This window comes from Populus trichocarpa, chromosome 2 (genome assembly GCF_000002775.5).
Source record: "Populus trichocarpa isolate Nisqually-1 chromosome 2, P.trichocarpa_v4.1, whole genome shotgun sequence".
NCBI lineage: Eukaryota > Viridiplantae > Streptophyta > Magnoliopsida > Malpighiales > Salicaceae > Populus > Populus trichocarpa.
In genome coordinates this window covers 12,656,989-12,684,723 of record NC_037286.2, presented here as the reverse complement: position 1 = coordinate 12,684,723, position 27,735 = coordinate 12,656,989, and the positions used below count along the sequence as shown (strand labels likewise).

Below are 27,735 nucleotides of genomic sequence, written 5' to 3'. Positions count from 1 at the left end.
ACTCCATTAAATAAGAAATTCCTTGTTCCTCTTGCTCAAACCATTCCTAGTACATTTTAATTACTAATTCTATTTTTTTTTATGAATTTTTTTAAATTTGGTAAATTTTCACTCAATTTCCTCTCCCTCCCCAACCCTAACATGCCCCGCCAAAATTACCAATTCTTCACTCCCACTAGTTTAAATATTTACAAGTTTTCTTCTTTTTTTATTTAAAAACTTTCTTATTTTGTTTAAAATAATTATACCCTAAGTTTGATTTATTCAATTTTATCATTGTGCAACATTAATCTCTTTGAATTTCAACAAAAAAAAAAACATTAACCTGTTTGGATAATAATTTCTACACCATCAATTACTATTATTATTATTATTATTATTATTATTATAGTCATCTTTATATTTCTTCCTTTTCTTCTCTTTTTTTTAAATTTAAATAAAAAATACAGAAATTTACCCGAAAGTTACAAAGAATCTTATAATCCTTGCGAAGGACCTGTAATTATACACGTTTGACCCTTGCATTTTCTTGAAACTTTTTCTTTATCGAATCCCAGATTCCCTTCAAAGTCTCTTTATCCAAGATAGTTTCAAGGATTGAATGATCGATGGTCCGAAATAGATAATTATTCACTCGCAAGTTTTTCAATCCCTGATTTGCCACCCTTTTTTTTCATCTGTGAGATCAACATCCTTTATTGTAAAGAAATTCCCCTCTCAACTACATGCCACTATTCTTTGAAGCGAAGAAAAATTTCTATTAGCATGCTTCAATGATCGTGGTGCCTAACATATCGTTAAATTTCTGGTTGAACAAAACTTCCTTCAGGTGTCATCTATAGTTGTGGCTACAAGATTTGAAAAACTTCGGCACAGGTCTGGAAAGACTTTGATACCAAATATTAAAGCTAGTTCTTTTTAGGAGAAAAACTTATATTATGTAATATACAAGGGTGACTTTATTTATAACCATACAAAGGTGATAGAAAAATGAATACAATGCTATTCCATGTAAACATGGATCATAGCCAAAAAAAACATGCCAGTGACTTGATTTTCAGGGATTATTAATAACAGAAAGTTAATATACTAGGTCAACACCTAAACTTTGATAAGGAAATTGGTGTTAGGGGTGAGTAAAGAAAACAAAAAATCGATTAAACTGGAAAAAAATAACAGAAAAATCTAACCGTAAAAAAAACCCGATTAGAATTTTTAAAAAACCGATCGGTTCGGTTCAGTTTTATAGGCCTGAAACCTAAAAAACCGAACCTAACCCAAATCGAAAAAAACCGAGTCAAACTATAAAAAAACCAGTTTTTGTTCTAAAATAACCGAAACCGGTCGGTTTGAACCGGTTTCGGTTTGATTTTTTTTTTTTGAAAAAATAAACTAATTTGATTTTTCTTTTTAATAAAAACTGAATCAAAATAAAATAAAAAATGATCACCCCCAATATAGTGTTATAGTGTTGGAATTGGAGGTAAGATGAGAATTAGGGAAAAAGTAAAGGTCGAGTTCCATAGGGAGTTCTGTACTCATTGGTTAATCATGTTTATTTTCTACCCAGTCGAATGTTTGTTCACTTATGCATGTGATTGGAAGAGAGATTTCTTGCTTCTTCCTCTGTGGCCGAGCTATATAATTGCTCCAATCATCCTGAGTAATTTTTTTGGTTACGGTTTTGCTGCAAGTGAGAATAAAAACCACACACCTCGGCTAATAAAATGATGGCCCCATGGTAATTCTTTTTAAAGAGTAGGCTTTTTATTTTTAATTGAATTAAATGCTATGCACTTAATATTAATTAATACATAAATTAATCTAAAAATATTTTAATTGAATTTTTATAATAATACAAGTATAAAAATCTGACATAATTACATAGTAATAATAAATATTATATCTTTTACACTCGTTTATTTGAATCGTTTATTTGAAAAAATCTTACCATGTTAGAATCAAAATTTAAGATATTTTAATTTCTGTTTGTTTTTATATTTTAAAAATATTTTTGAAAAAATTTAAATTTTTTTATTTATTTTTACTTTAATTTAATATTTTTTGGAAAAAATTAAATTTTTTTATTTATTTTACTTTAATTTAATATTTTTTAATATTTTTAAATCATTTTAATACTCATATCAAATATAATTTTTAAAATCAACTTCGTTTGGTCTGGCCTTGTTTTCCCTTGGGATCACCGAAAAGGCTCGTTGCATCGAATGAAGCCCATTGGCCAGAGTTTCGTATTTTCGTGGTTAGGCACCTTTAGCTCCCTTTCCCACTCATGAACTACTTCACGAAAAAAAAAAATGAAACTCATTTCAACTCAGGTAGAGATGGAGTTTCCATCTTGGAAAAACAGGGGATTTAATTATGAATTGCGCTGGCACAATCAATTTGTTTTTTCCCTGTTGATATCGTTAAATATCTACGAGTAATTAAGATTTGATTCATTAGAGTAGAAAGTTGTGAAATTCATTCGGTTAGTAGGAAAACATTACCGAGATTATGATAAGAGAGGAGGCAACATAAGCCGATCGAGGACTGCCGAACAGAACAGGATAGTTGTCTAATTAATTGCATCCCGTGTACGTTTAAATTAAGGGAATATATAATAATTCAGATAAAATAAAAAGGAGGCCTAATGAAGTGAACCATCAGCCACGAAATCGTTAATATAATAAGATTTTAACTGTTCATTACTGGGCTATCTTTTCACTATATAAGAAGTGGATCCTCAACAAACAAACCGGTCAGAACATATATCAATGATGGCACCATCACCCAGCTATCTCATTCAAGAGAAAACAATTGTAGCTCCTAAGGCCTCTAGAAGGGTCATTAAAAATATCCCCCACCTACTTTTATCACCCACTTAATGCTGAATATAGAATTTTAAGTTAATTCTTAATATAAACATAAATATGTTAATATTATAGATGTATTTTAAAATATTACGATTTTTTTTCTAATTTATAAACAAAAATATTTACATTAAGAGCATGATCACTAAGAAATATATGAACTCATAAATAAATAAATAAAGAGTTGTTATCATTAGTTAAATACTAAAGAAGAAATTTAATTTTCATAGTAGAAATGCTTAACTTTTTTATTTTCAATATTTTTATTCATTTTATCTTAGCAACTAAATGTTACTGCTAATAACAAGTGATTTCTATTTTTATAAAAAGAAACTTCATACAAATACAATTAATTCATATAAAATATAAAAAGAAAAAAATTCAATACAAATATACTATACTTTTGAAGTATCACACAACTAATAAAATGTAAAAAAATCGATATTTAAATAGAAACAATTAATGAAAAGGACTCAAAATAATAATAAAAAAATACCGGGTGTTAATGGGTCAAGCCCACGTACCCAACCTTAATGAAAAACTTAGGTGCGCCCAAGCCTAGAAGCCTAGACTCACATCCTGGTCACTAAAATTGAAGTTTGTTTTATGAACCTAAAAATCCAAAATTTAGCTCATTTTTACTCCAAAACATCTTGTAAACCTTAAAAAATCATCTGAAAATCTCAAAACACCTTAAAAACCACTCTAAAAAATTAAAAATCAACTTAATCAAAATAACTTAAACGAGACCGATCTATTTTTTCCATCATGTTTGGAGATAAAACCATCTCCATTGAACTCCTTTCGAGAAAAGAAATCAATTGATACAAAGATTCTCTATTTGATGGCTGGAATTTGGCCAACTGATTACTTTCTCTTTTATTCATTATTTTTCAATGAATTTCTCTGTTCTTTCTCAAATTCATGGACTAAGAAATGAAAGAATTAAACTTCTGAGCCAAAACTTTGAAACTAGCCATATATTTTCCATGTTTTAAATTGCAATCCTTTGTCTTTAATTTTGTCTCCCTTGTATAATTTAAAACTTAATCTCATAGAATTATACCACAAAAGAATTAAATATAAAATTTTCAAGAATTTTTTTTTAAAAAAATAGTTGTGAAAAGCGAAATTTTTTAAAAGGTTGACTGTGGACAATTCAATATTTGTATGCACAATGTAAGGACTATGTTATTTTTCAAAACAAAATTTGTTAAAAGGTTGATATGGGACAATTCAATTTTCTTACATTTTAAAAGTATACTGTAAAAACTATATTATTCTTAAAAAAAATCTATAAAGCTTGCATTCAAGGGCTTTTTTTATATTTTCAAACTGGTCTTTTAGCTATTAATAAATTGACTGAGGGGGCGAGTTGGTGATGTTAGGTCCCTTTAAGTGGTGCATGCGACGTCGTTCCACATCCAAATGCTGCTTTTCAAGGCAACATTGGAAACATGTCGCCGTGATCTTTTTGTTTGTTTTGCTCGTGTACATGGTGAAGTATGGTTGATTTTGAATGAGCTTTGTTTTTCTCTTTTTTTTCTGTCTCTTTTATATTTGCCAAAATATAAAGGTGTCATTTCATTTACTTTTTGTATTCAATTTGATTTTCATTCTTTTGACTATTATTTGTTTTGTTTTTTTTTTTAATTTCATCACTTATCATTTGGTTTCATTTAATTTTTTTAATATCAAATTTGATCCTCATTTTTTTATTGTTGTTTGGTTTTTTCCTTTTCCTAATTGAATTTTATATTTTATTTTATTTCTCAATATTTTATTTCAAATTATTTTTATATTAAATTTAGTCTTTGTTTTTTATTTTTATATATATATATATATATATATATGTCTTTTTTTGTTTTTTTTTAATTTCACTACTCAACATTTTATTGACTTATAATTTTTCTATGTTATTTTCAGGGTTTGTTTTTTATGGGGATGGTTTCAGGCTCATGATCAAGGTCATTAGTTTTGAAAGTTAGCACGAGATGATTTTGATATTTTTTAGTTCCTTTTTAATTTTTTTTAATTTTTTCTTTTAACATTTGATTTACCGGGGATTGATCTTCGTGTTTTTTTTTTCTACGGGATTATCCCAATCCTGAGCCCAGTGTAACGGAGTTAACAGGTTAACCCGATATATATATATATATATATATATATATATATATATATATATATATATATATATATATATATATATATTAGTTTCATCTTTCAACATTGAGTTATTTAGACAATTCAATTTTCTTACATTTTAAAAGTATAGTGTAAAAACCATATTATCCTTAAAAAAAATCTATAAAGCTTGCATTCAAAGGCTTTTTTTATATTTTCAAAGTGGTCTTTTAGCTATTAATAAATTGACTGAGGGGGCGAGTTGGTGATGTTAGGTCCCTTTAAGTGGTGCATGCGACGTCGTCCCACATCCAAATGCTGCTTTTCAAGGCAACATTGGAAACATGTCGCCGTGATCTTTTTGTTTGTTTTGCTCGTGTACATGGTGAAGTATGGTTGATTTTCAATGAGCTTTGTTTTTCTCTTTTTTTTCTGTCTCTTTTATATTTGTCAAAATATAAAGGTGTCCTTTCATTTACTTTTTGTATTCAATTTGATTTTCATTCTTTTGACTGTTATTTGTTTTGTTTTTTTTTTTAATTTCATCACTTATCATTTGGTTTCATTTAATTTTTTTAATATCAAATTTGATCCTCATTTTTTTATTGTTGTTTGGTTTTTTCCTTTTCCTAATTGAATTTTATTTTTATTTATTTCTCAATATTTTATTTCAAATTATTTTTATATCAAATTTAGTCTCTGTTTTTTATTTTTATTATATATATATATGTGTCTTTTTTTTGTTTTTTTTTTCAATTTCACTACTCAACATTTTATTGACTTAGAATTTTTCTATGTTATTTTTCAGGGTTTGTTTTTTATGGGGATGGTTTCAGGCTCATGATCAAGGTCATTAGTTTTGAAAGTTAGCACGAGATGATTTTAATATTTTTTAGTTCCTTTTTAATTTTTTTTAATTTTTCCCTTTAACATTTGATTTACCGGGGATTGATCTTCGTGGTTTTTTTTTTCTACGGGATTATCCCAATCCTGAGCCTAGTGTAATGGAGTTAACAGGTTAACCCGATATATATATATATATATATATATATATATATATATATATATATATATATATATGTTTCATCCTTCAACATTGAGTTATTTAGACAATTCAATTTTCTTACATTTTAAAAGTATACTGTAAAAACTATATTATCCTTAAAAAAAAATCTATAAAGCTTGCATTGAAGGGCTTTTTTTATATTTTCAAACTGGTCTTTTAGCTATTAATAAATTGACTGAGGGGGCGAGTTAGTGATGTTAGGTACCTTTAAGTGGTGCATGCGACATCGTTCCACATCCAAATGCTGCTTTTCAAGGCAACATTGGAAACATGTCGCTGTGATCTTTTTGTTTGTTTTGCTCGTGTACATGGTGAAGTATGGTTGATTTTCAATGAGCTTTGTTTTTCTCTTTTTTTTCTGTCTCTCTTATATTTGCTAAAATATAAAGGTGTCATTTTATTTACTTTTTGTATTCAATTTGATTTTCATTCTTTTGACTGTTATTTTTTTTTTAATTTCATCACTTATCATTTGGTTTCATTTAATTTTTTTAATATCAAATTTGATCCTTATTTTTTTATTTTTGTTTAGTTTTTTCCTTTTTCTAATTGAATTTTATTTTTTATTTTATTTCTCAATATTTATTTCAAATTATTTTTATATCAAATTTAGTCTCTGTTTTTTATTTTTATTATATATATATATATGTGTGTGTGTGTGTGTTTTTTTTTTTTTTTTTTTTTTTTTTTTTTTTTCCTCATTACACTTTTTTTTGTCTTTTTTTTCAATTTCACCACTCAACATTTTATTGACTTAGAATTTTTCTGTGTTATTTTTAAGGGTTTGTTTTTTGTGGGGATGGTTTCAGGCTCATGATCAAGGTCATTAGTTTCGAAAGTTAACACGAGATGATTTTGATATTTTTTAGTTTCTTTTTAATTTTTCTCTTTAACATTTGATTTATTGGGGATTGATCTTCATGTTTTTTTTTCTACGGAATTATCCCAATCTTGAGCCCAGTGTAACGGAGTTAACAGGTTAACCCGATATATATATATATATATATATATATATATATATATATATATATATATATATATTAGTTTCATCCTTTAACATTGAGTTATTTAATAATTTAGCTTTATGGTTTTATTCACTTTGCTTTTGAAGAACTTCATAATTATTTTTACATTGGTAATTTTTCTTGTTAGTATATTTATTATCATTGTATTTTTTATTTATATTATTTAAATTAGTTAGTTTTATTAAATTTAGTCAATTAAATAACCAAAATCTTATTTTTTTAAAAAAGTACTTGAATTACCTTAATATTTTTTTATATTACAAAAGTTTTAAGTCAGTCAAGAGCCGCTATACAGTAATAACAATAATAAATATTTAACATGTTGTGTGAGTGTATGTTTGGCTTTAACGGTCATCCTGTCAAGGGTTCGTATTCGATGCTATGATGCTGTGCGGCTGTGCCCCTTTTCCTATAGTTGAGGGGTAAATAGGATGGTAGAATAAATATAGAAAAAGCATGTGAAGCAAAATTTATTGACATGAGTTACCCGTTTATTTAATTGGAAGTTGATTAAAAAGGCAGAAAAAAAAGGAAATGGAAAACAGTGCCTATAAGGAAAAACTTTACGTACAGTCAAAGCATTTTTGTTATGATTATATTCGCTGACATTGCCGGCTAGCTGAGCTGTTTTTACCTTTTTAAAGGCACCGTCTGATTTTTCGGTCTAATTTTAAAAACTTTTTTTTTTTAAGATTTAAATGAATTTTTTTATTATTATTTTGATGTTACAGTATAAAAAATAAATTTAAAAAATAAAAAAAATATTATTTTGATATATTTTAAACAAAAAAAAACTCTAAAAAACAACATCTATCATACTTTTAAAATATTAAAATTATAACATAACATATAACATATTTAAAAATAAATTGAGATTGTGATATATTGAATCGATCTATATCAACTTGTGACTCGAGTTAAGAAACATTAGTAGCCCCATAAAATATAACTAAAAAAAATAAAAAACTTGATTTCAATCAATCAAATATTAAATGATAAAAATATCAAATATTCAATTTGAAAAAAAAAATAAAAAAATAAATTTTAAATAAACCTAGAATAAAAGTCAAACTTGCAACTTAAATCATTAAAATTAGATCCATATAAAACAAATAAGAGAAATTCAAAGGTTAGTTCCTAACGAACTCATTTCATGGTATGAAATTAAAAAATTCAATTTTAAAAAATCAATGAAGAAAAACTCAAGTTAATTCGAGTTAATTTGTCAAATTCGTAACATGGATCATGAAACTGAAATAACTTCGTATAAAAAAAGGTTAAAGAAAAAAATATTTATCCCGTCATAATCTAAATTTTTTTATTGATGTATTTTTTTAAAAAATATTTTTTTAATTTTAATTTTATTTAAATAAAGTTAAATAAAAATTAAAAAACTTTAAAAAAAGAGCTTGGAGTTTGGGCATAAAGCAATGGCAACACATGCTTTGACCTGCTAGGATAGGGCTGTCTATTAATTGTTTTTTTAATATAAAAAGACATATATGATACATCATCTATATTTTTATTTTCGATAACCTAAGATTTGTCGAAAAATCAAGGTTAGGGGTTTTCAACCTTAAAAATTTATTTCTTAACTGTTTTTTTTTTACTAAAAAACACCTACAAAAATTATATAAAAATCCACATAAACCTCCGAAGACATCTTAAATGGGAGTGCCAAAAGAAGAGCTAAGGTAAAAAAACACTTATTTTTTTTGCTTTTCTTTTTTGATGTTGCAACTTAAATGAGAGAGCCAAATAAAGAGCCAAAATAAATTTTTTGTCATAGAAAAATCATTCGTACATACATATCTATCAATTAAACTTTTCTAAAAAAAACCAAAATTATTAATATTAAATATATTAAAATACAAATGAGTTGTTAGTGCATATAAAAAGAAAAAAAAAACCACATTTACATTATTTTAAAAGTCATGTGAAAAAAAACCAAAATTAAATTTTAAAAATTTGAAAGACTGAAAAGATAAATTGGGAAAGTAGAAGGATGAAAATGAACATTTTTACGCAAACCTTGAAACCAATACCCATTTTACTTGCATTTTTCACTTCACTTCTTTATCTTTTAATTTTTTTACTTCTGAATAATTTAACTTAAATTGGTCTTAAATCTTGTCTTTAAATGGTGAAATTAAAAAAGTAGAAGAAAAGGGACGAAAATAAAAAAAACATAGTAAGTTCATAAAGCAGGGAGTGTGTTTTATAGTGAAGGTGCAACGGGGAAAAGACCACACGAATCAGTGTTTTCTAAAATAATAATAATAATAATAATAAATAATTGTGGTGTTAAGATTTACCTGTGATGTTCGGATGTTAACAACTTACGAATTACTAGAAATCAAGGCCAGCCCTTGTGATGATTCCAAACCATCATGGTTTCCCCCCCTGCGCAGTAGGTTCGGTGGTAATCAGTAAGGAGGGAGCCCTCCCCCGACATTTCCGAAGCCTACTATCATCTCACCCCTATATTCGAGGACTCAACTAGACAGCTAGGTGAAATTGACGTGGGCCTGTTTGTAATTATATTTCAAGTTGTGTTTTTTTTTAAATATATTAAAATAATATTTTTTATTTTAATAATAATATATCAAAATTATTCAAATTTAAACCGAAACTACACAGCCCTAAACAGGCTTCAACTGGAACACAAGGGTGCTTCATATCTGGCCTATATCGATTTCAAAGGGCAACCCTCCTTGGATATTTTTGGAAGAAACATATAAAAAGATCTTAGTTTGAGGACTCAACTAGGTGAAATAGTCAAATAAATATCTTAATTTAGTATTTGGCTCGGCTTCAATGGGAAGATAATACTGGTGGTTTGTAGCTGGCGAGACTAGCTCATATCGCTTTTCAAAGGACATCCCTCCTTGGATTTTTTTGGAAGAAACATATAAAAGGATATTACAATATGATAAAACATTTTTGAGCCTTCTCGATTTATATTTTAAATTCTCTTACATTAGCCATTTAATCACGATCAACCTTATAAACATCATGATGACACGAATGTCATCAATGATTATCTTCTTTTATTTGATTTATATAGCAAATTGGATTATCGGATATTAAATCTTTAAAGATTTAGTGAATATTTATCAATAATATGGATAAAATTAAAAAAATATTTAAAATTATATTACAATGAGATGAAAAACCACTATTCACTATACAAGTGAAACTCCCTCTAATTTTACAAAACCTCAAAATTTATGCTCCCATGATAACTATAGATGTTGTTTTTTGAATTTTTTTTATATAGAAATATTTTAAAATAATATATATTTTTTATTTTTTAAAATTTATTTTTGATATAATTATATCAAAATAGTTTAAAAATACATAAAAATAATTTAAAGTAATTTTTTGTATATAATTTTTAAACCCAACACCCCCTTCAACAAACAAAGGGTTAAAATCATGGGATAGAATTATTATTATTTTTTCACAAAGAACTACTCTAGGATTTCTTAATTATGATGAGTGTTTTTTCTTAATAAGAAAATTATATTATGATGAGATGGAAAATCATTATTCACTGTACAAGTGAAACTACCTCTAATTTACAAAACCTCAAAATTTATGATTCTAGTTGTTTTTTAAAATATTTTTTATATAGAAATATTTTAAAATAATATATATTTTTTATTTTTTAAAATTTATTTTTGACATAATTATATCAAAATAGTTTAAAAATACATAAAAATAATTTAAAGTAATTTTTTTATATAATTTTTAAACCAAACACCCCCCTTCAACAAACAAAGGGTTAAAATCATGGGATAGAATTATTATTATTTTTTCACAAAGAACTATTCTGGGATTTCTTAAAGCCTAGTTTGCAGTGTGGTTGCGGTTGCTTTTCAAATAACTTTTCGTGTCAAAATACATGCCAATAATATTTTTTTATTTTTTAAAAATTATTTTTAACATTAGCATATCAAAATGATTTGAAAGCACTAAAAATATATTAATTTGAAGTAAATAAAAAATAAAAATTTTTAATTTTTTTTAAAATATTTTTAAAACACAAAAACAAACAGATAAGAAAGACTAGTCATAACTAAATACTATCTCAAAAATCCAATTATTTATATATACATGACAACTAGCAAATTTAAAAGATTCTTTGTCATTAGACCCTTCAAAATCTCGGAAATTATAAAAACAGATTTGAAAATGAATAATATTATTTAATTGTCCAGGCTCGGTTTACCAATTTGATTATATTAGATTATTATAGCGCATTTAATATTATTATTTTTTGGCTACAAGAAAAAGAACATCCTTGTGACTGGCCTTCACCTAACGGCGCTTGTATCACTCACTGTCTCTGCCCCTCCCATAACCCACGATTGACGTAGTCACCGCTCCCCAAAATATCGTTGAGATAATAATTAAAAAGAAAACAATTAAATCTACCCTGTAAGGGCGTCCACGTAACATTCTCTCAGCCGTCGATTGCGATTACCAAACCCGAATTCTTCAAAACTAACGGTTGCTAGATAATTGATTATTTGTGTTTAACAGATTTTTACCTGCTGAGCTAATTAAAGTTACCGTTTCACCGCTAGTTTCGTTGTAAGAAAAGAAAAGAAAAAAAATCTAAACCTCTCCTTTTTTTGCGCAGAAACTAAAAATAAAACCACCCCTGGAGGCCAGAAAGCTAAGAAGTAAAGAAGAGAGAGGCAGCCCAAAAAAGAGCTAAAACTGAGAGAGAGTGAGAGAGAGATCAAATACAGATCGAAATCCCTGTTAATGGGATTGTTTCCCTAAACGGAAACAGGCATTCTTCGATTTGTTTTGGTATCTTTTTAGGCATCCATATCAAACTCCCTTTAAGCTTCTTGTTTCCTGAGTTCAATGGAGGGCGACAAAAAGTACATTACAGGCGAAGAGCTTAAGCAACACAACAAGGAAGGAGACTTGTGGATCTCTATCCAGGGAAAGGTTTATAATGTCTCTGATTGGGCTTATGAGCATCCAGGCGGAGATGTTGCTCTCCTGAATCTGGCAGGCCAAGATGTTACTGATGCATTTATTGCCTACCATCCTGGAACAGCATGGCAATATCTTGACAAGTTCTTTACGGGGTATTATCTCAAAGATTTCAAGGTGTCAGAGACGTCCAAGGATTACAGGAGGCTTGCTTCAGAGTTTGCGAAACTGGGTTTGTTTGAAAAGAAAGGACATATTACCATGTATGCCCTCGCATCTATTGCATTGATGTTTTGCGTTGTTCTTTATGGTGTTTTGTGTTGCCAGAGTGTTTGGGCTCATTTAGGATCTGCTTTGGTGTTGGGTTTTCTTTGGATTCAAAGTGCCTATATTGGTCATGATTCGGGGCATTACCAAGTAATGAAGAGTCGTGGTTATAACAAATTTGCTCAATTTGTTGCTGGGAATTCCCTCACAGGCATTAGCATTGCTTGGTGGAAATGGACCCACAATGCACACCATCTTGCCTGCAACAGTCTTGATTACGATCCTGATCTTCAACACATACCAGTCTTTGCGGTAAATTCGACTTTTTTTAATTCGATAAAGTCTTGCTTTTATGGAAGGTACTTGGATTTTGATCCTGTGGCAAGGTTTTTTGTGAGTTACCAACATTGGACTTTTTATCCAGTAATGTGTGTTGCCAGGGTCAATTTGTATTTACAAACATTCTTGCTATTGTTTTCAAAGAGAAAATTCCCAGATAGAGCTTTGAACATCTTGGGAATCCTCATCTTTTGGACTTGGTTCCCTCTACTTGTGTCTTGTCTCCCTAATTGGCCTGAGAGGGTGATGTTTGTGCTTGCAAGCTTTGCTGTTACCGCAATTCAACACGTTCAATTTTGTTTGAATCATTTTGCGGCCGATGTTTACACTGGACCTCCAAAAGGGAATGATTGGTTTGAGAAACAGACAGGAGGGACTTTGGATATTTCGTGCTCATCTTGGATGGATTGGTTTTACGGTGGTTTGCAGTTTCAGCTTGAGCATCACTTGTTTCCAAGGATGCCAAGATGCCAATTGAGAAGGGTTTCACCGTTGGTACAGGATCTATGCAAGAAGCACAATTTGTCTTACAGGAGTTTGTCCTTCTGGGAAGCCAATGTGTGGACAATCAGGAGACTCAGGAACGTTGCCCAGCAGGCTAGGGATCTGTCCAACCCCGTCCCTAAAAATTTGTTGTGGGAAGCTGTTAATACTCATGGATGAAAGTCTACCTTTCTTGAAGGCTTGTCAAGATTCAATAATGATGAAAGTCTACCTTTCTTGAAGGCTTATCATCAGTAATCATTTTATTTTCTTATTTAATTTTGATTTCTCTGGTCTTACTTGTTTTGCTTCGTCGTTTAATTTGGAATTTTCTTTTCTTTTTTTCTCCTGAATTTTGACCTCCATTAACAGAGGTTGTATTTGGTATCGGCGTATTTGATCACGCTTATTATAAAAGTCATTGCAATGGGAATTATTTTTCTTGTTTAGCTGCTGTATAAATTTTACATATTCTTTAATTGGAAGGAAATGCTTTCTCTTCTCTTCTTTCTTTGCCATGATTCTATGATGAAGTGAAAGAATATAACAAAATAGAAAGTCTCAATTTGATGAATATTTTACAAGCTTAACTCGTTCAAACTGATGCAAACGATATATATATTGTTGAGATTCAATATTTTTTTAAAAAATTCAACTGCTTAATGCAAAAATTAAATTAAATTAAACGTGCCCCTAGGTCTATTTATACTACTGCAATCTTGTCTCCGAAAAAAAATGACTGTTAAATTACTCATAGAATTTCTCTGAAATGAAAATGAGAGCTTCTGCTTCAAAAGAATTTACAAGTAACTATTCCAAATTTTTTCCAGAGGAACGTGCAAATCATTCATCCAGATTAATTTTGAGAGGCAGATCGGCTAGGTTCATAATTTAACATAGCAGAACAAGAGAGGGATATAGAAGAGACATAATTTCCTTTCAATCTGATATTATTTACTTGCATCTTGTGCAATGCTTCTCCAGATTCTGTCAAAACCAAAATATGGTGGTCACAAATTCTCAGCTCCTGTATATTTAATTTGATTTGATTTCTTTGTTTTTACATATTCCGCCTGAAGAAAACTCAACAGGCATATGACAGTGTCTTGTCTCAATAAATTATACTGTTTTGAATCTGGCTTTACAGTACAGAATGATTGGTGAACTTTGACAATGGTTTCAAACTTGAGATGACTTCATTTCAATGCTAGATTACTAATGACCACACAGAAGATGAGGTTGGCTCCAAGAAGTTTCCGCACAAAGAATTTTTTTTCCCCACCAAATTCACATCCAAATCTTTGTCAAATCATCACGTTACACAAACACCATAGCGTTCCTTCTTTGGCATTTACGATGTTCCGATGTTTGGTTGAGGCTTATCACATTATCACCGTGTCACAGTGAAAAGAAAGCAAAAGCGGAGTGCGGAACATGGGACGAAGCAGGGTATGGACATCGAGGAGCTGCAGTTGAGTACACCTTCTTACCTTGCATGCTGTATGCTGAAAGGAACCTTACAAGATCATCCCATGGTAGGTTTGTTCCTCCTTCGATGTCAGAGTCAATCCCATCAAGAACGGTAGGGCCAAGTGGGCGAGATCTTCGAGTGTATTTTGTATTGATTTTATTTTTATGGTTATAATTTAAAAAAAATAGTTTAATAAAAATTATTTTTAGTTGAAGTTTGTTTAATAAATTTAAATGTTTGATTAAAATTGTGATTGAAATGAAATTGAGGTTGAACAAAAAATAATTTTATATATTTGGTTAATATACCTTTTATATTGAGGTTTGATTGTGAAATTACCTAGAAGGACATATATATATATATATATATATATATGATTGCAAAATATTGTAGATTTATAATTATGATTACATAACGAAATGAATAATTTTCGTACATTATGTTTTTTTTATTATCCCATCAAACTATTTGCAATTTCATCGCATACAAAATCCATACGTGAATGCCTCTGCGATCTTTGACTATCTGAGCGAACTACAATATCTGGTAAAAAAATCCTTCGGAATAAAATTGGGATTGCAATCATATTAAAAAAAACCACATCATCTTGCGATCTCCTTCTAATATAGTTATGTAGTGTCATTGATGCAACTACAATCTCAACTTGCGTTTTATATAGATAAACAAACATATTTTGCAAAATTCTCCACCTCTGCTTCCATACTCCAAAAAAACACTCTATCACATCACGTAGTGATGAGTGTGCATGATTAAACACTTCTTCCTGACCATTTGGTTGTCCATGAAGCCTAAAATCTTGTAAGTGATACCTCTCGTTTTTATAGGGATCTAAATACTCATACTCATTGGGATATCCATCATCAACCAAATAGTATTTGCCTGCAAAAAAAACAACATGCTAATTTTTTTCAATAACTATAAAAGAATATTATCTAACTTCAATTACCAGCTCTTTAATTTATATCAAATCACAACCTTCCAATGGTTTTGAAAATTTATACTACTACTGTCAATAGCCTTAAGAAAAATACGTGTATCGTGTGCACTGCCTTCCCATCCTGGCCACACAAACATGACTGCATGTCAAAACTACTTGCATTCATGACGTTTTGTGTCGGTACACCTTTTCTTCTAATAAATGAAATTTGATTATCAGATGATATACATGCATGAATATGTGTACCATCAATTGCACCAACATAATTTTATAGGAAAAAAGAATTAAAGTAATTAGAAAAATTAATAAAATAATTGATATTCATTTAAACAACATAAAAAAAATTAGGTCTTACCTTGAAATATGACATATATCTTGGATTCATTGCAATTTCTCTTGGGGTGTTGGTAAATTATCGATCTACTTGTTTTATGACTTCTACAACAAACAAATTAATGATTTAATGACTTTTTTTATACATCTACTAACAGTTTCATCTAAATATTGAAATCTCTCCTGCATTTCCCTATTTGACGCCCCTACTACTATTATATATAGAAACATTATCACCTTTTCAATAACGCTCATTCTTCTTGAAGGTTTTAAGTTATAATGTGTTTCTAAATCATTACACAGACTGAACAGAGTGGTTATGTCCATCCTAAACATGTTAACACATTGTTTTCAATGACCTCTTAAAACTTCATTCAATCAACGCATCCCTGTATTGTATAAAACCATACATGGTTCTTTATGCATATAATTAATATAATACATGTTTACAGCTCTAGTCATGCATATAATTAATTTATTCATATCAAATTGTCCCCTTAAAAAAAAATTCACCATCATCATCACTTTCATCGTCACCATCATTACCATCATCATTACTGTCAACATCATCGTCGTCGTTGTCGTTTACATCATCGTCATCTCCAGCAATAGCAACTGAGGCACCATTACCTTCACAATTAGGATAATTAATGTGGTCTACAATGTAGTTCATTACATTATCATAATCATCATCAAAATCTTTGTTAAATATGACATTAAACCATGGATCATCCATATCTTTAATTACATGTAAATAAAAAAATTGACAAGTTGTTAATAAAATACCATAAATCCAATTAAATATCATTCAGTAAAAAAAAAACAATAAAAAACTTGGGAAGAATAACTTTATCACAAACCTGTCAAGACCACAAAGGTATTTCACTTGCTTATAACAAATACAGTTGAGATGTTTGTTCTGAAGATAGATATTTTATTGGAATACATGATAGAAGCATCCCCCATTATATATAAAAAAGTAAATGATGCCTTGTATAAAGAATTTGAATTTGTTTGTCGACATTGCTAAAATAAGCTTATCTACATATCATTTGTACATATTTTGTTTTTAATATAATTATCTGCACAAATTCTAACATGTATGAGCTGGAAAATTTAAATATGGATGTACTTTTATATCAAACATCTTGTTACTTTCACATGGTTTCTAGCAAATTATTATCTTGTCTCTATTATTCAAGATTCTTTGTCCCTATATTTTTGGAATTTTTGCTTGTATGACTAGTTACTTGCCAAAATTTGAACTCTAAAACTATCACATACATCATTTTCAATGGCAACTTTTGTTAAATAGACATTCATTTGCAGCCTTTGGTCATGTTTCACTTTTGTACATTTTTTTCTTTCATACAATTTATTTGGGTAATAAAGCTACTATTATACAAGGCTACCTTCTCTATTTTTTAAAGTATGATATTATATTAACGTCACATACCATAACATGAATACTTTAAAAATTTCCCATATAAAACGTTGCACTTTAAAATATTTATTTCCACTAATATTCACAACAAAAATACATATTGAGTTATTGAAACAAACATTCATAAAAATAAAAGTATTACATATTTACGGTAAATAGTTATACTCACTAAAATATTACATGTTTACGTAAAATTAAACAAAATCCAGGTAAACAATGCAATAACACAACATCCGTAAAAGAAAAATTTGTTTTGGAACAATAACTAATCTCTTAAATTACAATCCAAATAAAAACAAATACAGGCAACCCAACAATCCAATAACTCACTTAAAAAGTCCATAACTACAATAACATTTAAATAAAGATACAAAACAATTAAAAACAATCAAAATGGATATGCCCACATCTCATGACTTTAAATGTTGAATTATACAATGAATGAAACCAACTTCTGCAAATAGAAAATATTATTTTCACAACTGTCAGCTAATTATTTTGAAAATATAAACGTGTATAAATAAATTATCAAGCATGTCAAATAACATAACACATTAAATTTAGCTAGCACTTTAACATAGTTAATAAATTAACGCTTTAGAAAAGAAAATCATACCATATCAACTAAGCATGTTTACTTCGTGCACTTCAAACATTTCAACTTCTTTTCAAGACCACCCATGCTAAACCACATTTCTCTTTTCCTTCTTAAACTCATATACTTTGTAACGAAGTCATAAGAATCATCATCAATTAAAACTCCAGGAATTAAGTGGAGCTCAGTCATCACTTCAGGAATACTACAACCTTATTGATCCACATGCAAAGAAGTGGAATCACTCCTAGTCGACACACTCTCAACTAGTTGATCCTACCTTGACAACAGTTGAACGCCAATTCCAGACGTTAATACCAATATGTCTAAATTTTTTTGGCTCCTCTAATTTCCTACATAAAAGAAATAAAAATAATTAATGCAACATCATGTATTAAAAATAATTATGAAATATGACAACAACAAATGAAATTGTTAGGATCACGAGGAACTAACCTGAATTTTTGCTTTTCACCACTTATCGCTAGCTGAAATTGTTTCTAATTTACTACTCTAGCTCATACCAATTTTAGAAATCAACTTTTTCCTTATCCTCTAATCCTTTTTGCATCCATCCCATTTAATTTTTAGTTGTGTTTTAGTGAATGCATGACCAGTTTATTCTTTGAATGATGTTATAAGAAATTTTCATCTCGTTTTATCGAAATAAGTATTAAGTCTTATTCCCATGTCAATGACCTTAATGCACAAGTCATAAAATATATGCAACATTTTTTTTGTCCAAGCAATCTTATCCATAGATTCAAGACCTTTTATTGTATCTTTTAAAACATTTAACAAAGAAAACAAGTAATGATATCATGTTTATATATGCAAAAATCAACATTAACACAAAACACAAAATACTTATTATAAATAATAAGAAAAAATGAAAAGTATAAAATGCATGTTATAGAACACTTTAGTTTATTGAGTATTTGACAAAGCACACTTTAATAACCCTTCTTTGAGGAAAACTGAAAGCATGAGGTGTTGATACAATATAGTTTTAATAATTTATAAGACAAAACAAAACAAAAAAACAATAGGCTATGAGGAGTAATTATAAAGATGACTATAGGCATGACACATGCTTGCTTACTGTAAAAATATATATTAGGACAATTGGCTTTTGCATAACAAGACACTTCACCACAACTACTCATTCTCGAAATGCAAGGACACTCAAATCAATAGTGTCCTTTCTCTGTTCTTTCCCTGGCTTTCTAGTAATTGAATTTCAAGTTTTGAAACTAACTTGTTGGGTTTATTATTGGAGAATTAATTGTTCCTGTTAATTTTTTAAAAGTGAATTTTAGTTCTATTTAAGCATTAGATGCCTTTCACAATGCCTTGTTTCCTTTAATATCAAACTAAAAGCATAAGGGACATATAACAGAGCTAGCATCAAAGTCATACAGTACAGATCAAATGATTTTGTTCAAAGAGAATGGGGGTATCAGGCTTTCTTTATTGAATAGAAATGCTTAAATGATTAATGCAACTTTCCTTCCTTTGTTTCAACCGTAACTACTTTACCCAATTATAGCAAATATTGTTTTCTACAAATCAAACTCAATCTGCAATTCAAGACTTTGTTTGTTATAAAAAAATGATTTTTTACTTCTTTATGTGAAAAAAAAACCTCAAAACTTCATCAATCATACAACATCCTAATTCAATCCTTACAAAACAAAATATTACACTTCCTTGCAGCTATATACAAAAAGAAAATAAAAAAGCAGCAGTTAAATCCAACTATTAGCCGAAATAAAAGGAAACCCATTTTAAAGCAGAAAAAACCCATGTTAATAAATTAATCAAACATACAAAACTCCATAAAAGATGAATAATTGCAACATATAAAAATATTTATTAAGAAAAATCACCTACTTTCAAGAACATGATGCATACGAGTGCAATAGTTTGTAGTTAATTAACAACACTGACAATTAATCACAATCAAAATAAATAAATGAAGCATCACACAAATTAAAATTTATAGTTAATTAAAATAAATTTTCATATGGAGATAAGAAAGAAACTCACGGTTGGTGTTTTTTACAAGAATAGGTTTCCCGACATCTTTACTCTTCTCTCGTTTGAGTTTTCCAAACACGAATCTTCTATTTATTTCTGCGAACCAAAAAATTAAAGCATTGTTAGAAACATCATATGAAAATCTATGTTGAATTTGATCTAACTTAAAAACGAATGAAGAAGACGGTGCAAAGATATAAGATTTCAATTTATAGAAAAAAAACAATACAGAGCTTATTCTTTGATGAATGAGCTTATATAATCACTGAAAATTACCTTTTGTTAAATGAATCTGATAATCTAAACTCAAAGAAATAGAAGGAGGCAAGTTAGAAGAATATCAAGATGATAGAAAAGAACGGAAAGGAATAACAAGGCTGGAAAAATTTGGGAATGAGATGATAATGATAGATCTCATAAATGGTTAGCAATGGTAGGCAGGATTTTTAGATCTACGGGTTGTTTTGATATTTTTTTTCTAATAGTTTTTTTCTTCTTGATTTTTATTGGTGAAGGTGAGAGAGAATGCTTTCAAAAGCAAATGAAAATTGCTTTTCAGAAACTGAGGTTCAACCTCAGTTTCTGGTGGAACCCATATATATAAAAAGTATGGTTTATATCTAACCAAATACTATAAAATCATATTTTAACATAACCTCACCAGCAGCCGCAACGCCAAACATCTTTAAAGAGCGTCCCCCTAAGAAGTTGTTCTAAAGGTAAGCTGCTACTTGCTTTGCTTTCTCTTTTGAGGTAAGATAGTTTTAATTTGAAACTTGTATACACCTCATAATTTTATATTACTCGTAGCCACTTATCAATAATGTTCTGATATCATATTAAAAAATTATTTTAATTTAAATATTTAAATTTTTAGATGATACCCAATAATAATTTTATATTACTATTTAACATCCTCCTATGAAAAGCACTACCTTGATGCCTTTTGCTTGACATGATTTTATGTTGGAGCTTAATTTTGTGCATTCATTGTTGTATGGATCGCAATGGCTAGCAAGGTTAATCATGGGAGTCTGACCATTTTTAAAAGTCAACAGGAAAGATAGGTTCACCTAGTCGTAGTTTCCTGTGGCACAATCTCCGCCAAGGTGCCCTCGTTTCCTTTCTGACCCCATTAGATTGCTATCCACCAGCTTCTGAGCCAACCAGTATTGTCAGAATTAAACGATAAGAGGAATGTTAATGAGATTGCTGACCTTGATGCCATCCACTCAAGATATGCAAGTGTTTGATGAGTCACTGATCACTATTCACTACAGCACTTTTTCAAGATTTGCGTGTTGGTGCTTAAACTGTTCTCAAAAGCTTATCGTTTATAGTGGTAACCGAATCCAACACGATGGCCACAAACTTGTTCTATTGTGGAAGAGTGCGTGGCTTAGCAGTCACTTTGTTGCTTCCAGTACGCTGTTGAACGGAGCTGGATGGAGGCATGTAGCTTATTTGAAGACAACAGGTTTTCTCATGTTCAAATATCAATCGTAATGGCCGATGAACTATCCTTATGCGTTGTCTGCTGTTTTGTGGTCGTATATATTTATCTTCTTCTCTTTTTGCACATTGTGGCCATAAAATAATGACTAGCCAGGCCCCATTTGTACGAATGAGTTTGGTAGCTGAATCAACTTTAATGAATTTCATTGGCTACCAATAGTCCAATACTTTGGTCTTTAACAGAATATGTGATGGATAAACCAGCAAACTTCAGAGGCTTATTTTCACATCTGCCGACAAATAAAAATAACTAGTGGGTTCTTATTTTTCAAAAGATGTTTGTCAGCTCCTTAAGGAATTGGGATTGAAGCTTGTTCCTCCCACATCGGTATCAATATTTAATTTGAGCATTTTGTGATAAATCAGTTAATAACCGGAAGGTTAAGTGAACAAATAAGGAAAACTCGAGAAGTTAAAAGAAAAATCAGTAACATAGAGAAATAGTATTGTCAGATATCTAATTTGAGCGACAAGGGTCGTCCTTTTTTGTGATCTTGATCTTCGTTTACAATTTCAGTTTTTTCTGCAATGGTATCAATATTTGGATCCAGAGCATAATGCCTTCTTGTATATCAGATGAAATGTTGATTTTGATTAGATTGGCCTTGGACCTATATTCTGCTTCAGTTTGAACGTTATCAAAGGAATTGTTAAGAATTATGAAACCATGAAGAGAGACGCGTCAAAGAAACTAGATACATATGTAGAAGATAGATCAGCATATATGGAAATACAACTTATACCCATCACACAAAACGGCCACGCAGAATTGACAGAAATTTGAGATCAGACATCATTTTTAATCGAAGAACTGTATCCACTTTGATCATCGTAGTACTTGGACCACAGCATCACGCCTCCATACCTGGAAGAGTCCTTTATGGATGGAAGCACGTTTGATGTGAGATCAGGGACAGGAATGAAGCCACTGCCTGCTGCCTCGGGAGATGCAGGCAAGCCCAAGAAAATCTTGCTGGCTGGAATGGCTGAAGTCCATTGTTTCCATGCGTCCTCAAGATTGGTGACCTCACCAGAAGCATATTGACAGGGAGGGTTGTTGTAGAATTGGACCCAAACATAATCGAAAAGACCGGTTTTGAGGGCATTTCCCACCCAAGCATCAGGGAATGGGCACTGCGGAGCTGCTGTTAGGTGCACCCTTTTACCTTTCTTGCTATATGCCGACAGGTACCTTGCAAGATCATCCCAGTAGAGGTTTGTTCCTCCTTCAATGTCAAAGTCAACTCCATCTAAAACAGCAGGCCCCAGGGGCCGGGATGAAGTGTTGCCCCCCAAGAAATTGTTCCACAGATAAACTGCGACTTGCCTCGCATCCTCTGAGGAGGCAAGGTAGTAGCTACCAGCAGCTCCTCCAATAGAAAGCATGACCTTGACACCTTTTGCTTGACATGATTTTATTTCAGAACTTAAGCTGGTACAACCATTGCTGTATGGATCACAATGGCCAGCAAGATTAATCATGGGAGTCTGACCATTTCCGAAAGTTGACAGGAAAGCTAGATTTACATATTCATAATTTCCGGTTGCGCAAGTCTCTGCCAGGGTGCCCTCATTTCCATTCTGACCCCAGTAAATTGCTATTCCTCCAGCATCAGAATCTGTTGCCAGTATTAGCAATACCAAGGCAAAAACTGAAAACTTGATTGCTGAATGTAATGCCATCATAAGCTAGATTCACTAGTCACTTTCAAGTACTAATGAGGGATAAACTAACTGCACTGCATTGTGTTTGAGGAGCATGGCTTTTATAGTATAGGGATGTGATTACTCTAACAACAACAGGTTGTATTCTAATGATGCCTTGCCTTAACAGTTACTTCTTCCCAATTCCTTACCTCTTAATATCACGCAGACTAAATTTTTGAAGTTAAATAGAAATCATCCATTCCAAAAGTTGGCATGTGTGTTAACCTTTAGCCCACTGCCTCTAATTTGTCTGCCTCTAATTTGTCTTACATTGTTAATCTCTTCTGAAATGAATTTTTAAACTGTAGTGAACAGCATATCACATCTTGTTCATCATGAGTGGTTCTGTGCTCCTGTTCGTATCAGATCTCTTCACAAACTCATTCCACAATCATCATTTATAATTGATATGTTCATTGAAAGTTGAAATTCTCCAAGTACAACGTCACCTATAAACTTTCCGAAACAAAAAGAGTAGAACATGTTAAGAGGAAGACCTCAAATGATGCCGGAGTCCGAAGATAACTTCTTCAACAATAGTCTATGGGACAAAAATTGTCGAAACACAACTAGTTGAGATTAACTCTCTCTCTCTCTCTCTCTCTCTCTCTCTCTCTCTCAGTCACACACACACACACACACACACACACACACACACACGGCTGACTCTGCCAAACTGACCAATCTTCGCAGAACTGCTGGCATAGATTGTTAGAAATTTATTTTAAAAATCATGATTTAGGAAATTATTTTTCTAACAAAAATTCTTTAAAATAAACTATTACTGTAATTGAAATAAATTGTGGGTCAATAAAAAATTAATTTTAAAAAATTCTTGATTAACATGTTTTTATAAAATTTAAAATTATTTATCTTATATTGAAAAAATATATGATTTTCTAATAGTTATACAATGAAATGAAAAGTTAAAAAGTCATAAATTAATCCACGTGCGATTGACTTAGTTGAGGCATGGGTCCAAGCCTTAGCTTTGAGTTTTTTTTTTTTTTTCTGTTTATTTTGAACTTGAATTTGAGTTTCTTAAAAATTAATTCTTGATCCATAAAAAATTATTTTTTACCAGCTCCTATAAATGAACAATATGAATACTAACCTTTTATTTCTTGGACAATTTATTTTTTAAAAACAAATCTCTAGTTTTTAAGATAAGAAATCACCAGTTTTTTATTTTTTCTATGGAGAGTAGTTAAGATAAAAAGATAAAAATTAATTTTGCATTATTTTTTGTTCTAAAAGTCAATATAAAAAGAGGTTAAAGAGGAGATGTTGTACACACTAAACAGTTCCTAATCTAACTTCTTTCCAGTTTTTTCTGCTTTGTTTTGTTCACTCATTTTAGAGTTCAGGTTCAATTTTCCTAGAGTTTTTGAGTTTTTTTTCCCTAGTTCGTGGACATAGATAAATAGTATACCTAATTAAAATTAAAATGGTGTTGATAAAATTTTTATTTATATCTTTGTGTTTGTATCAAGAGGTTTATCATTGAAGGATCTAATCATTTTCAAAAGCTGTCAGGAATGCTAGGATTGAAGATATATTTGAAAATGTTATAATAGTTGTTTTATAAAATGTTTTTTTTGTCTAGAAATATATTAAAATAATATTTTTTTATTTTTAAAAATTATTTTTAATATCAACACATCAAAACAATTTAAAAATATAATTTTCAAACCCTCTCCAAAATACTCTTAGTTTCTGGTGGTATAAGTATGCGTTAAGGTGCCCTCATTTCCATTCTGACCCCGGTAAATTAGAAATAATGCTAGAAACCTTGTTAATGTCGAAACTTGGGCTATGGAGAAAATCATTGTCCCAGCAATGAAAGCGCAGCCCAACAAAAGTGTAGAAATATCAAAATGTTCGAAAAGATTGTCAGAAGTGGGATTTGAACCCACGCCCTCTCACGAGGACCAGAACTTGAGTCTGGCGCCTTAGACCACTCGGCCATCCTGACCTTGCTGTTACCAAGTACAATTTTATATTATATATATGTTTTTATTGCTTTATCCTTTTCTTCTCCAAAGGATTGTAATTCAATTGCATGATTTTGTTTTCGTATTTAACGAGCAATGTGGAATTCATTTCACAATTTGCGACTCGGGAGTGACCTCAGATTTGTGGAATTTGAAAGAGGCACGTACAGATTACTTGTTCTCTTTCAATTTTATTTGCCTACCAAAAATACATAATTCACATGTTCTTGTTCTTGCTAAAACATTGAAGATAACTGTTATGTTTGTATGTGACCCAGTGGCCAAACAATTGATTCTGAATCGCTTGCTTGATACAATACCTCTGTGGCACTCGTGATCACAGTGCTTGCTTGAATTGAAGGAGTAAAGATAACTGTTTGTTTTCGTATTTTTTTTCTTTTCCATGAAATGTTTAACTCGTCAATCCTCTCTTTGTATCAAGTTGTGAAATTGTAAGCAAGTAGCAATGATAGTTGGGTTAAAACAATTTTTTTCCGCAATTAGTTTCTTGCTTGATAACTCTCGATATCTCTCTCTCTATATATAGATATAGACAATTCCTTATACAGCAATGAATCCATCTCTCTCTATACTCTTGTAATGTCATAGTATCTATTTATTTGTACCTTTTATTATGGTTGGTTGTATGCAGGACATTTTCTCCCAGAGGAGGATGACAAGTTTCTTGAGAGAGTTCGAGCTGTGGTGAGGAAGAAGAGCACCAAGCAATGGCTGCAGCTGAAATAGATGCTGCCAAGGGTGCCATTGCAACCGCTGGGGAATCTAGGAAAGCAATCCAGAGTAGTGGGTTGCACTCAAAAGTACAAGTGATGATAAAGATGGAACGAGTGAAAGTAACGAAGATGAGAGCAAGGAGAATTTAGGCTCTGCTGCAGTGCGTGGTCCATCTGAAGAATAAGGACTTAAAGGTCAAATCTTTGGCGGAGCATATGATTCTGTAGAATTCTACCACTATATATTATCATGGCAGGAATAATGATATGTGCACACTTGTCGAGGTGATTTTCAGCTACTTCTTCAACTGATTTCTTACACTTTGCAGGATACATCGTTTCTTATAGAATGTAAGATGAGAAAATAACCCGTATGAAGATATCAGCATCTGGATGTCGTGATGCGTCCATTTTTCTTTTAATCCTATTACATGTTAACAGTTTACTCCAATCTAAGCTTCTTTTTGGAGAAAAATTCCTCTCCAACCTTTTTCTATCCATGATCCAGAGTCCTCTTAGCTTTCACAAGAATGACAGATATGCTCTAACTTAGCCTGGCCACTTCCGAGAGTAGCAACGGACTTTCCTCAAGGTGGCTATCATTGGATAGCAGATAAAGAAAAAAAAAGTTCGGCTCGCCGTCTGGGTCTCGGCCCAAACGCTGCCATACGATCCAATCTATTTTACAACTCACCATCAAATATCTTTGCACATGATTCGAGCAGGGTTGGTTGCAACGGGATTTTTGATTGAGAGATGTGATGGTTTTATTTTATAAAATCTATATAAAAAATATGTAATTTTTGTTTTTGCGAGGTGTGATTTGTGCTCAGAAAGGATTCAACTGCACCTCCAAATCTATATTGATCTTCATCAATTTACTCAATAAATTTACTCTAAGTCTATGTTGTACCTTTAAAAAAACCAACCACACCTGTTAAGGAAAGTATCTTCATGGATGATAACATGGAAACCTCACGAGGAAGAGTGACTGATGTCCTACCGTCCTTATCCGTCTATGTTGATCTTCATCAATTTACTCAACAAATAAGAACACTTACTGAGGTTATCATGGCCACCCAGGAGCAACTCAGATCCATCCCGCTACACACGACACCATCAGTGGTACGACCTGTTCCACTTGTGCAACCTGTGCACAAGCAACTTCACTTCCTAAAAAGGACAGGACAAAACGATGTATAGGAAAGCAAGCAAGAATGCTGTCATGACACTACCATGCCAAAGGAGTAAATCTTCTAAAAAGGCATTTTTCTCATGACGATATGATCTCCACAAGTCGAGGGATAAGGCCCCAACTAGCCGGCCCATAGCACTCGTTACCGCCTTTACTCCCCCCTTCATTATCTTATTCAAGTGATCCTGAACATAAAGGATCACGGCGAGAAGCAAACCGTGTAGGAGATTCATTGATATGCCATGATATACTGAACACCCGTATTCCAAAAGATTATGTACCTGCAAAAACAAACTCATGCTTGTACACATGGAATGTAGAAAATAGAGTGCGCATATCCATTTTCAATATCATTATTTTTTTTTATTATAACTATAGTAATAAATATAATATCATTTTAGTATCAAATTTTTGATTTGTTACTTTCCTTTCATCATACGATAAACTATCATTTTTTTTTAGTATGTATATTAGTCTATCATTGTTCTGGACACCTTAAAATCTTATCAACTATGTATTTAATAATTCTTTTCAAATAATAATAACTCATGTTTTAAATCAACCTTGTCCCAATTTTTTTTAATAAAAATTAAACCGAATAAAAAATAATTAATCCTAA

General features: G+C 30.6%; 2 protein-coding genes, 1 non-coding gene and 1 pseudogene across 3 annotated transcripts; 1 reads left to right on the top strand and 3 right to left on the bottom strand.

Annotated features, from left to right (window-relative positions):
- Positions 1-11,735: 11,735 nt before the first annotated feature.
- LOC7457369 (delta(8)-fatty-acid desaturase 2) lies at positions 11,736-13,579 on the top strand. The gene has a single exon (XM_002302577.4). It carries the CDS (start codon positions 11,967-11,969, stop codon positions 13,308-13,310), a length of 1,344 nt encoding a protein of 447 aa, XP_002302613.1. The 5' UTR covers positions 11,736-11,966; the 3' UTR covers positions 13,311-13,579.
- A 949-nt stretch (positions 13,580-14,528) lies between these two features.
- Positions 14,529-21,199, bottom strand: LOC112326461 (hevamine-A-like; annotated as a pseudogene).
- A 969-nt stretch (positions 21,200-22,168) lies between these two features.
- Positions 22,169-23,482, bottom strand: LOC7497231 (hevamine-A). The gene has a single exon (XM_002301347.3). It carries the CDS (start codon positions 23,170-23,172, stop codon positions 22,273-22,275), a length of 900 nt encoding a protein of 299 aa, XP_002301383.3. The 5' UTR covers positions 23,173-23,482; the 3' UTR covers positions 22,169-22,272.
- A 1,602-nt stretch (positions 23,483-25,084) lies between these two features.
- On the bottom strand, positions 25,085-25,168 carry TRNAL-CAA (transfer RNA leucine (anticodon CAA)). Its single transcript has one exon. It is a non-coding gene; the product is annotated as a tRNA-Leu (tRNA).
- Between the last annotated feature and the right edge of the window lie 2,567 nt (positions 25,169-27,735).

Bases quoted from the DNA above. Each gene is read 5' to 3' on its own strand.
- LOC7457369 (XM_002302577.4), top strand. From the start codon at position 11,967: ATGGAGGGCGACAAAAAGTACATTACAGGCGAAGAGCTTAAGCAACAC.
- LOC7497231 (XM_002301347.3), bottom strand. From the start codon at position 23,172: ATGATGGCATTACATTCAGCAATCAAGTTTTCAGTTTTTGCCTTGGTA.